The sequence below is a fragment of the Sminthopsis crassicaudata genome, chromosome 1 (genome assembly GCF_048593235.1).
Source record: "Sminthopsis crassicaudata isolate SCR6 chromosome 1, ASM4859323v1, whole genome shotgun sequence".
Taxonomy (NCBI): Eukaryota; Metazoa; Chordata; class Mammalia; order Dasyuromorphia; family Dasyuridae; genus Sminthopsis; species Sminthopsis crassicaudata.
Window position 1 is genome coordinate 71,441,791 of NC_133617.1, and position 12,941 is coordinate 71,454,731.

Consider the following 12,941-nt stretch of genomic DNA (forward strand, 5'->3'; position numbering starts at 1 on the left):
CCACAATTAAAAGCTTGGGCACATAGGGCTTTCAGGAATGGACTAAGGGGCGCAATCAGTGATCAGGGACCCATGCAGCCTGTTTTTTGGTCCTTCTCCGGCATCCTAGTCCTCTCTACTCATGTCATTAAAAGCAGTTTAAAGTTAACCTAGGGCAGGTCCTCCAAAGTTTGGGCGGACCCTCCTGGCCATGCTTTATCTTCCAAGCTCAGCAGTTCTCGGACTCAAGGTTTTTTTCACCAATTGGGAAGAGCAGTGGGATTTTTTTTTTTTTTCTTGCATAAAAAGGCCCCTTAACTTCCGCCAGACCCAGCCCTACTTTTCTTCAAGCCTGAGCTACAAACTTCCTTTCGCCCCGCCCCTCCTCCCACAGATCGCGGTAAGTACCTTGTTTTTCAACCTTTCCTCCGATTCAGAAAGTAAAACTGTTTCTTCTCTGTGCAGCTCCCCATTGGGTCACTATTTACCTCAATCTTACGTCCCAGATTGGAGCTGCCTTTCAACAGATGATAGGCTTTAGACAACAGATTTCTTCCAGGACACAGGTGGGCCCTACTTCCAGCACCCATGACTCAAGCTTTTTGTAGATGAATCTCACAGACCTGTGCTCTGGAAAGCCAAGCCGATTCAAGGTACCACCTCCTGCTTTACCAAGATCTACTGAAAAGAGGCCATAGGTATGACTTTATACAAATCCCGAAGACTGAGTTGGATAAGATTTTGTGTGGAGGGCAAAGACTTGGAAATGGGGAAGGGGAGGAAACAGGCCCCCCTAAGTGGGTTTAAGATTGCAATTTTTTTTTTTTTAAAATCAGAGAAGTCCCCACACTATACTGGAAGTGACAAATAGTCCCTTATATTGGGTAACTTTTTTTCCCATCTTCCTTTGCTTCCTGTTCCCTCTCCATAGAAAAGGGGAAGGTGAGGGAAATAAACTCTTGTAGTTACACCTTGAGTGAACTTCAATCCATTCCTCAAGCTAACCCCTCCATACCATCTAGTTCTCTGAGGCAATTAGGTAATGAAACAAGTGTTGCAGTTCTGGAAGACCTGAGTTCAAATCTTGCCTCCACTCTTATGAGCTGTGTGACTCAAGGGAAATCATTTAACCTTTCTGCTCAGCTTCTGCATCTATAAAATGGAGATAATAGCACCTACCTCCCAGGATTGTGAGGATCAACTAAAGTAATTGTAAAGAGCTTAGAACAATGCCTGGTATAAAGTAAGTGCCATATAAATATTAGTTATTATCTTTAGATATGAGCAATTGGGAACACTGGTTCTCTGGCTGGTTCCCTATTAACTTGACTAATGAGCTAGATTGCCCCTACATGTTAGATTGGGCCTGACCAAGAGGGAATAATTCTAATTAACTTCATTTCAATTCCAAAAACGCCCCAGCCCTGGGCTTTGTTCCAGTCTCTTCTAGGATAATCTTTGAGGAGGCAGTCTCACTTCTTTCTTTGGGATATATTGCCCACAATCCTATCAGTTATTTCAGAGAGGGAGGAGAAGTCATGTTATGGCCATTATCTCTTGATGTTTCCTAAACATCTTCAGTCTTTGGTCTGTATTAGCAGCCACAAAAGGCCTGAAATATGTGGAGACAAGACATAATACTGGAAATTCTGGAATATCATGGATTGGTTAGTCATATTATGAATTAGAATTGGGGATTGGAGAGATGGTAACAAGCAGGTTTGGGTTTTCTATCGGTAAAATTTTCCTTCTATAGAAGATAATACAGATGAGGGAAAGGGCAGGGATGGAGAGGGTTAGAATTACACGTCCAGGAGACAGAGCTATAACATTCCTAGAGTGGCCTGTCCTTTTCATTCATATCCTTGTTCAGTCATCTTTTGTGGATAAAAAGGACTCAGACCCATAAAAATGGGATATTGAGGGATTGGGTAGTAGGTTGATATAAGAGTAAAGAAATGCTGACATGCTGATTTGGGAACTGGCAGGTCCTCTCCACCCCCAGCCTGGACTGCTGATCTGTCTCTGTGGGGAAGTATGACTGCCTAAGCCCATGGAGACTCACATGATCCAAAGGGAGGTGATCCTGGGTCACTCAGTGGAGAGACTTCATCACCCTCATTATGATCAATTTATGAGCCCCAATCTAAGTCCCTCCCTGGCTCCTGCTTCCTCCCTCCCACAGAATAAAACCAGAGGACAATAGAATTCCTGAAGCCACCTGCAGGTTGCCTACCCTAGGCTCAAGGGCCGCTGATGGGAGGACTGTCCAGAGTGAGTGAATATTTTCTCTTAACCTTTTCCACTGCCTATCAGTGCTCTAACTTTCTTGTTTCCTGCTGCTATACCAGGGCTGGAACAACTAGGTAAAATTAAGCTCTCTTTTTAAAGTCAAGGATATTTCTGGTGTTCAAAGCAGGGCCAAGACAGGACTGTGGGTCAAATGTAGGGCTTCTGCTATTTTCATTTTTTTTCTCCTCATGCTGGGGGTTGGAGAAAGTAAGATGAAAGAAACTCCTAGAGCTAATTGGGCACCCTGGATGGACTTCAACAATATCTTCCAAGCTAACCCCTCCCCACTATCTTTTAATTCTAGCAACTTGAAAACTAGGTCAGCACTGGGTTCTCCCTACCCACTAGCTTTTCCAGAAGCAGGAGGAAAATGTGTGTACGTGATCATGTGCATGCATGTACAACGTACCTGGAGAGCTCACATGATAAAATAGGAAGCTGCTGTGTCTAGTTTCCATTTTCCTGCCTACCATAACAACTCATCTGCCACCTCCTTTCTCTATCATCTTTTCTTCCTTTCACCTTTGCCCTTGCTTATCTCCCAGCTAGCCCCTTTTTAGAGCCTCTCACAGTGAGTTCTTTGCCCCAGCACAGATTACACAAACATACAGATGGAGTAAGTGTTGAAAATAGATTCTGGATAAGGCTGACACACTTAAGCTGTGCAGGAAGGTAAGAAAATCAGCCCCCTTTTAATGTCCATTTTTTCCTTTTGAGCTCTTTGCTTCTCATCCCTGCAGATGGAGACAACGGTACTATTAGCCCTCTTCCTGCAAGGTGCCCTGAGCCTCTCACTGACAGACAATTCAGTCCCCACTTTGCGCTTTGTGGCTGTGGGGGACTGGGGAGGAGTTCCTAATGCCCCATTCTACACAGCCCGAGAGATGGCAAATGCAAAGGAAATCGGAAGGACTGTGGAAACCCTGGGAGCCAACTTCATCTTATCCCTTGGAGACAACTTCTACTTCACTGGAGTTCAAGATGCTGAGGATAAAAGATTCCAGGTGCTCTCTTCTCTGTGATAATTTCTCATAGTCCCTTGATCTGAAGGCCCCTTATTCAAAGCTTTCTCTTTTTCCTAAGTCCTTTACCTGAATTCCTTTAAACTCTATTAGGGAAAGAGTATCATGAAAAGAAAAGAATTTAGAGCCAAAGGACTTGGGTTTGAACCTTGGCTGCAAATTATTCTCTATGACCTGAGCAAGTCACTTGGCCCTTCTGAGCCTGTTTACTCTGTCAACTTAAGGGGTCAGAATTTATGATCACTCACAACTCTGTTTTGCTCGGAAGTCCAACTATTACCTACTTTAATAGAGGTTGGCAGAATCTCAGACTGGAAGAGACTTACCAAGTCTTCTATTTCAATTCACTCATTAATTCCTTCTATAATATCACTGTTAAGAAGCCTTCCAGAGGCAGCCAGATGGCTGGATAGAGCACTGGCCCAGGTCAGGAGGACCCAAGTTCAAATGTGCCCTCAGACATTTAACACTTGCTGTGTGAGCAAGTTGCTTAACCCTAATTTCCTTGAAGAACAACAACAACCAAAAAACCCAAAACCCACAAACAAAAACGGAAGTCTTCCACTTTGCTTAAAGACCTCCAGTAATGGAGAGCCCATTCCAGTAGTTGGAGGTGAAGTGGTGAAGAATCCATCTAATTTTTGTGTGCTTGTTGAAGCACATTAGAAATAAAAAAGAGATGCTGCTAGAGTGTTAGAGGAGACTCCTAGATGAAAAACTATTACGCAGTTGGCGACAGAGGGAGTCAATTGAGCAATAGCATGATAATCTGGACACCAACTGTCCAGGAGGCAGGGAGTGAAGCCCAACAATGCAACAGTTTGTTTCTACCTTAGGTGCATAACTCACTTTGAAATATGCTTTGCATAAAGATGCTTTGGTGCTATAAGACACAAAGTACCTTACAGATAATGTTCATCCCCTGTTCATCCACCTTAATCAATTTCCATGTTCCTTTTTTCCCCATAGGAAACCTTTGAGGAAGTGTTCACAGCCCCATCCCTTCAAAACATTCCCTGGTATGTACTAGCTGGAAACCACGACCACCTGGGGAATGTTTCAGCTCAGATTGCTTATTCTAAAGTCTCCAAGCGCTGGTAAGTAGTGAGCCTCCCTAGGAATCCTACAGTTTGGGATAGAATAAAGAAACTTTAATCTCCTTCACCTTTAGCTAATCTAAAGTTATCAAGGGGAAGTGAATGGCAACATGTAGGCTTCAGAAACATCTAGGTTTCTTTCCCCCCATTAAATGTATTAACATCATCAGGACTTAAACTTTTTCCACTAGATCCCTTTTCATCCAAGAAATTTTTAATATCTCAGGTATATATTTAAAATAGGCATATAAATAAAACATTTACTGATAATAAATCATAACTTTGCAACGCCCACATTGTTAGAGACCCTATATCCACAGCTTAAGAAACTTTGATCTACATTTCCCACTATCTTCCCCTGTTCACACATTCTCAGAGAACCATTTCTTTTTTTTTTTTTTTTTTTTTTTTTTTTTTATAATAATAGTTTTTATTTACCAGATATTTGCATGGGTGATTTTACAACGTTGACAATTGCCAAAACTTTTTTTCCAATTTTTCCCCTCCTTCCCCCCCCCCCCCCCATGGCAGGTCGACTAATACATGTTAAATACCTTAGAGTATAAATTAAATACAATATATGTGTACATGTCCAAACAGTTGTTTTGTTGAACAAAAAGAATCGAACTTTGAAGTACTATATATTTAGCCTGTGAAGGAAATCCAAAATGCAGGCGGACAAAAATAGAGGGATTGGGAATTCTATGTAGTGGTTCATAGTCATCTCCCAGAGTTCTTTCTCTGGGTGTAGCTGGTTCAGTTCATTACTGCTCTATTGGAACTGATTTGATTCATCTCATTGTTGGAGAGAGCCATGTCCATCAGAATTGATCATCTTACAGTATTGTTGAAGTATATAATGATCTCCTGGTCCTGCTCATTTCACTCAGCATCAGTTCATGTAAATTTCTCCAGGCCTTTCTGAAATCATCCTGTTGGTCATTTCTTACAGAACAATAATATTCCATAATATTCATATACCACAATTTATTCAGCCATTCTCCAATTGAGGGGCATCCATGTAATTTCCAGTTTTTGGCACTACACAGAGGGCTGCCACAAGCATTCTTCCACATACAGGTCCCTTGCCCTTCTTTAAGATCTCTTTGGGATATAAGTCCAGTAGTAACACTGGTGGGTCAAAGGGTATGCACAGTTTGATAACTTTTTGAGCATAGTTCCAAATTGCTCTCCAGAATGGCTGGATTCTTTCACAACTCCACCAACAATGTATCAGTGTCCGAGTTTTCCCACAGCCCCTCCAACATTCATCATTATTTATTCCTGTCATCTTAGCCAATCTGACAGGTGTGTAGTGGTATCTCAGAGTTGTCTTAATTTGCATTTCTCAGAGAACCATTTCTTATAAGGATTAAAGGAAAAGTTCAGCACAATCAATCATTACATGTGAAAACATCTGATACCATCTGCAGTGTTCTTATATCCCCCCGCTTCTGCAAAGAGCAGAAGAGGAGGTTCTTTGGGGCTAGAGCTAGGTCATTTTGATTTACCACATTTAATTTTGATTGTTCTGTTGTAGTTCCTTCCATTCATATTGTTTTAGGTACTGGCTCTATTTTCTGTTATATTTACCTCAGTATCATCAGTTCACTGAAGTCTTTCTGTGCTTCTCTGAATTCATCAGGTCTTAATAGCACAATACTATTTCATTACATTTATATACCAGTTTCATAGGATCACGTATCTAGAGTAGGAACCTTATATTGGCTAGTTTAGACCCCTCATTTTACTGATGAGGAAACTGAAGCTTAGAAAGTCACTTGCCCAAAGTCACACAGGAAATATATGGCAGATCTGAGATTTGTTTAGCCACTCTCCAGTTGATTTGCATCTACTTTGTTTTCAGCTATTAAACAAAAAAAAAAAAATAAAAAAAAAATGCTGCTATAAATATTTAGGTTATTGTTATTAGTCAGATTCTCTGTGACCCTATTTGGGGTTTTCTTGGCAACTTTTGCCATTTCCTTCTCCAGTTCATTTTACGGATGAAGAAACTGAAACAAATAAGGTTAAGTGATCACAGAGCCAATGTTAGGTTGGATTTGAACTCAGGAAGATGAGATTTCCCGATTCCAGACCTTGGTACTCAATCTATTTCTCCATCTAGCTGCCCCATGCAAGTATATATGAGGCTTTTTTATCACTGATCTTTTTAGGGGGTAAATGTCTTACAGGGAAATCTTTGGGTCTGTGAATGTTTGGCACTCCAAATAATTTCAAATTGCTTTCCAGAATGGCTGGATCACTTTATAGCTCCATTGACTCTATATTAGTATATTTGGCTTTCTATAACCCTTCCAAAGACCCTGGCATCTTTGCCAGTTTGCCAGGTATGAAGTGAAACCTCAGGGTTATTTTGATTTGCAGCTTTCTTAGCAATGTTGCACAGTAGGAAGGCCTAGGTTTATATCCTTCTGCCATATCTTGGCTACAACTTGGCAAGTTACACAACCTTTCAGTGACTCTAAATCATTCTCCATGATGAGAAAGGTGCTCACCTATATTAGAAGGGAGTTTTCTTACCTAGAAGAGTTCTCTACAGTAATGAAATTGCAGGTCTAGCCCAAAATCCATTCTCTTGTTATTAGTGATTTGAAGATTTCTTTCATTTGTTAATAATTTACCACTTTTCTTTTGTGAATAGTTTCTTTGTATCCTTTAACCTGTGTATCCATTAGGAAATGATTTTTGTCATGTATTTTGGTGAATTATCTAGATCTTTCATATCAAATATTTATCAAAAATATTTGGTTCAAAGATATTTCTCAGTTGATTACTTCCCTTATTATCTCTTAGTTGCATTAATTCACAAAAAATTAATTTCATATGATAGAAGTAATCTTTTATGTAATCACTTCTCTTTTTTGATTAAAAATTTACCTCCTATACTAATTGTGAAAAGTATATATTCTACTTCCCTTCTAATGTTTTAATGGTATGATCCTTAATATTCAGATTCCATATCCATAACTTCAAGTTGCAAATTACAAAAGAAACCCACAAAAATCAACAGCATCTCTATATAATATTAATGAAATGTAGAAGACAATAATAGAACAATTTAAATAAACAATTTAAAAGAATATTCATTGCTCATAAATGGGTTGTACCAGTGTAATAAAAATAACAAAGTTTACAGATTTTAGCTTTACCCACCAATCTACCAATACTTTACAGATTGAGGCAAAATAATGAGACATAGAATATCAAGGAAAATAACAAAGAGAGGTAGAAGTGAAGGGGGAATAACATTTATAGACTTTAGTTTTAAAACAGCAATCATGACAAGGGTCTAGAACTATTAAAAAATAGAAAGAACTCTAGACAAGGAAGAATTAGAAATAATTTGTTCAATACATGACAAAGAACAAATTCCCTGGGGGAAAAACTCCCAATTTGACAAAAATTTGAAAACAATGTAGACTAACTTCATATATGATAAATTCAAAATGGATCTGTGTCCTGAATAGCCATGATCACACTATTTATTAAAAAAAAAAAATTAAGAGGGGCAGCTGGATGGTAAAGTGCACTAGCTCTGGAGTCAGGAGGATCCGAGTTCAAATCTGACCTCAGATACTTAAAATTTACTAAACTGTGTGATCCTGGGCAAGTCACTGAACCTCAATTACCTCCCCCCCTCCAAAAAAAAAAAGACAAGAAGTTGATAATATATCTTTCACAGATATAGGTGGAAATGAATTTTGGCCAAAGCAAGAGGTAGAGACAATTCTAAAGGTAAAATAATTTCAATTACATGAAATTGAAAAGCTTTTGTCTAGGTTACTTTTTTTTTTTTTTTACAAGAATGATTATTTTTTTATTATTATTATAACTTTTTATTTACAAGACATATGCATAGGTAATTTTTCAGCATTGACAATTGCAAAACCTTTTGTTCGAACTTTTGCCCTCCTTCCTCCCACCCCTTCCCCTAGATGGCAGGTTGACCAATACATGTTAAATATGTTAAAGTATAAGTTATATACAAGGCCAAACAGTTATTTTGCTGTACAAAAAAGAATTGGACTTTGAAATAGAGTACAATTAGTCTGTGAAGGAAATCAAAAACGCAGACGGACAAAAATAGAGGGATTGGGAATTCTATGTAGTGTTCATAGTCATCTCCCAGAGTTCTTTCACAGGGTGTAGCTGCTTCAGTTCATTACTGCTCTATTGGAACTGATTTGATTCATCTCATTGTTGAAGATGAATTGATCATCATATAGAATTGTTGTTGAAGTATATAATGATCTCCTGGTCCTGGTCATTTCACTCAGCATCAGTTCATGTAAGTCTCTCTAGGTCTTTCTGAAATCATCCCGCTGGTCGTTTCTTACAAAACAATAATGTTCCATAATAGTCATATACCACAATTTATCCAGCCATTCTCCAATTGATGGGCATCCACGTAGTTTCCAGTTTCTGGCCACTACAAAGAGGGCTGCCACAAACATTCTTGCACATACAGGTCCCTTTCCCTTCTTTAAAATCTCTTTGGGATATAAGTCCAGTAGTAACACTGCTGGGTCAAAGGATATGCACAGTTTGATAACTATTGGAGCATAGTTCCAAATTGCTCTCCAGAATGGCTGGATGTATTCACAATTCCACCAACCATGTATCAGTGTCCCTGTTTTCCCACATCCCCTCCACATTCTGCATTATCTTTCCCTGTCATTCTAGCCAATTTGACCGGTGTGTAGTAGTATCTCAGAGTTGTCTTGATTTGCATTTCTCTGATTAATAATGACTTGGAGCATCTTTTCATATGGCTAGAAATAGTTTCAATTTCTTCATTTGAGAATTGTCTGTTGACAATTTATCAATTGGAGAATGGCTTGATTTCGTATAAATTAGAGTCATTTTCTATATATTTTGGAAATGAGACCTTTATCAGAACCTTTGTAAAAATGTTTTCCTAGTTTGTTGCTTCCCTTCTAATCTTGTCTGCATTAGTTTTGTTTGTACAAAAACTTTTCAATTTGATATAATCAAATTTTTCTATTTTGTGATCAATAATGATCTCTAGTTCTTCTTTGGTCATAAATTCCTTCCTCCTCCACAGGTCTGAGAAGTAAACTATCCTATGTTCCTCTAATTTATTTATAATCTCATTCTTTATGCCTAGGTCATGAACCTATTTTGACTTTATCTTGGTGTTAAGTGTGGGTCAATGCCCAGTTTCTGCCATACTAATTTCCAATTTTCCCAGAAATTTTTGTCAGTGAGCTCTTATCCCAAAAGCTTTGGGTTTGTCAAACACTAGATTATTAAAGTTATTGACTATTTTGTCCTTTGGACCTAACCTATTCCACTGATAAACTAGTCTATTTCTTAGCCAATACCAAATGGTTTTGGTAACTACTGCTTTATAATATAATTTTAGATCTGGTACAGCTAGGCCAGTCTAGGTTACTTTTAATTAGAAAACTGGATTATTCAATAAATCAACTTATTAGACATTGTTGCTAAAACTGTGTCCCATAGGGTTAAATAAGAAATCCATCTTTCTCCTCTTTCCCTTATTCTTTATTGAATCATCTTCAGCTCTTGGAGCTTCTTAAAGTTTAAAACATTTAGAGGAGCCCTTCACTACCTAGTTTGAGGTTTACATCAGCCACTGATAAATTCTGTCCCTAACTTTCACTGAACTGGTTCCTATTTGTGTGTGTGTGTGTGTGTGTGTGTGTGTGTCCACTACAGAAGAGACATCTGAAGCCTTGCTTATACTACATTGCATCATGTATTCCCAGATTGTCTCATCTAAGAATCACTTCCTTTTTGCAGGAATTTCCCCAGCCCTTATTACCGCCTCAGATTCAAAATCCCCAAAACCAATGTAAGTGTGGCCATTTTTATGCTGGACACTGTGACACTGTGTGGGAATTCAGATGATTTCCTGAGTCAACAGCCCGAGAAACCAAGGATTTGAAACTGGCACGAAGTCAGCTTTCCTGGCTAAAGAAACAGCTGACCAATGCCAAAGAGGACTACCTATTGGTAGCTGGCCACTACCCCGTGTGGTCAATAGCAGAGCACGGACCTACCCATTGCCTTGTAAAGCACTTACAACCTTTGCTGGCCAAGCACAAGGTCACAGCTTACCTGTGTGGTCATGATCACAACTTGCAGGTGAGGAGGGAAAGGGGAAAATGTGAAGCTTCAGTGAGAAGGAATTCCAGGAAAATGACTCAGTCACCTTTTGGCTAAAGGGGCATCAAGAATACTAGACTTGTGGGGTAGTTAGGTGGTGCTGTGGATAGAACACAGCCCTGAAGTCAGGAGGACCAGAGTTCAAATCTGGCCTTAGATACTTAATATTTCCTAGCTGTGTGTCTTGGGCAAGTCACTTAACCCCAATTGCCTCAGCAAAAAACAAAACAAAACAAAACAAAGAATGGACTTGGAATCAGAAAGCCTAACCTCAAATTAATATTCTACTACTTACTATCTATGTGACTACAAAGTTACTGTACTCCTTATGTAAATTCACTTTTTTGAGTTTGTCCCTTAACTTGTAAAAAAGTAGACAAAATAATAATACTCATCCCCTACCTCATAGGATGACTAAGATCAAAGGACATAATGAATCGAATGCACTTTGTAACCATAATTCATATCAACTATTAGAATTACCTGCAAATGGTCTTTGTGGCAAATTTGTAGAAAATGTGTATTTTCAGGCTAACAGTCTGTCATCTAGTCCCCATATTTCTGGGTCTCCTCTATGCTCTCCTTTATGTATTTGAGGAATGGAAAAGGATTTGATTCAGCCTAAGCCCTAATTAGAGATGTGAATATGACTTGGCTTTAAAAGGCCCACAGCAGGGCCTCTGGATTCTGAGCAGTTTTCTCTGCAGGAAAGGTTAGGTGCCTAACCTAGCTACTACCTAGACAGAAGAAATAAAGGCTGGGTCTGGGATGGAAACTTGTTTGCCTGGCTATTCTACTAATACTTGTCTTCTTCCAGTATCTCAAAGACAAGGATGGTGTGGGTTACGTATTGAGTGGAGCAGGAAACTTCATGGACCCCTCCAAGAAACACCAACGTAAGGTCCCTGACGGTTACCTGCGTTTTTACTATGGATCCCGGGACTCCCTAGGTGGCTTTGCCTATGTGGAGATCACCTCCAAGGACATGAGCATAACATATATAGAAGCTACAGGCAAATCTCTCTACAAGACAAGTCTGCCCCGTCGAACTGTGTTCTAGACCCTCTCAACTTACATTGCCCAGCACCTTTTCTCATGTTTGGAAGGTCTTAGGAGATAATGGGAGTTCATTGAACCCTTCCCTGTTCTCTTTTAACCTCTTCCCTCCCATTTCCCTAGATAAGCTCCTTAGGGAGTCTCTGGAAATGTAGCACTGGTAAGGCTAGTCTTCCTTGGGTCTCCCTTGGAATATGCCAGAGGCTGATTCATCAACCCTGCTCCCTGGAAGGCTGTGCTGGCAGGTAGGTGGAGTTTGGCTACTACTTAGAGAAGTAGGGAGGCCCATTGGATTTATCTAGGATATGGGCCTAGGTTCACAAAAAATCTGAAAGAGTTTTTGGTCCAAGAGGCCAAAGCTCAACACCAGCTGATGTGAATATGCCAGTGTGGATGAACAAATATTTCTAAAGAGTAGTTTTCCACTCCTATGTGATTGTTATCCCAAACCTGATCTTTGAGAGAAATTGGGATAAAGAAGAGAACTTTCTTTCCAAAGAAAGAGATTTTCTGTTGCTGCATTTCAATAAAATGATTGTTACAGAGGCTAAATGTGCGTGCATCAATGAGTGACACTTTTCTTGCTCTTAAATTTTATTTCTTTCCTTAGTTATTGTTGTTACTCCTCTGGCTATTTCATGATATTACATCACCAGGATCCCACCCTCCTGCAGATGGAAAGGTTCCCAGCCTGTTTTTCTGAGCCAGTCCTGAGTCTAAAGAATATCTCCATCTTTAAGAGGAAGAACTAAGTGATTTCACAGTAGTGGCCTATTATGAAACACAAATTAATTACAGAATATTATAAGAATATTCAATGAAGTGACACTAAGGTACTAATCCTTCAACTGCCATTTTAGTTACTAGATGACAGATACTATTTTAGTACAGCAGCTATATGGATTAAAAAAAAAAACTAAAATGAATCAACTGAATATAGTGCAAAATCTTTACCGATAATTTATATGACATTTGCAAATAACTTTACAAATATCTCTTTTTATCCTCAGAATAATTCTGTGAGGTAGGTACAGTTATTATCTCCACTTATAAACGAGGAAATAGTCTAAAAAGATTTAAGTAACTTTCCCAGGGTCATATAGTGGCTAAAACAACATTAGAACTCAGGTCTTCCTGTCTCTAGGTCTGACTAGAACTCTGTTCATTGAACTGCCAGGACACTTACTATTTGACAAAAATCTAATGGGAAAATTAAAAAACAATTTCAGAAAAATTAGGCTTAAGTGAGCATTTTATAACATATACCATAATGAGCTCCAAATGGAAATATGATCTATGCAAAAAAGATAGATGAAAT

General features: G+C 39.0%; 1 protein-coding gene across 1 annotated transcript; it reads left to right on the plus strand.

Annotated features, from left to right (window-relative positions):
• The first annotated feature begins 385 nt into the window (after positions 1–385).
• ACP5 (acid phosphatase 5, tartrate resistant) lies at positions 386–12,175 on the plus strand. The gene is given in 7 exon segments (XM_074311109.1): positions 386–677; positions 2,165–2,253; positions 3,012–3,275; positions 4,263–4,390; positions 10,202–10,335; positions 10,338–10,546; positions 11,385–12,175. Coding segments are annotated over 6 exon segments (996 nt in total). The 5' UTR covers positions 386–677; positions 2,165–2,235; the 3' UTR covers positions 11,628–12,175.
• Positions 12,176–12,941: the final 766 nt, after the last annotated feature.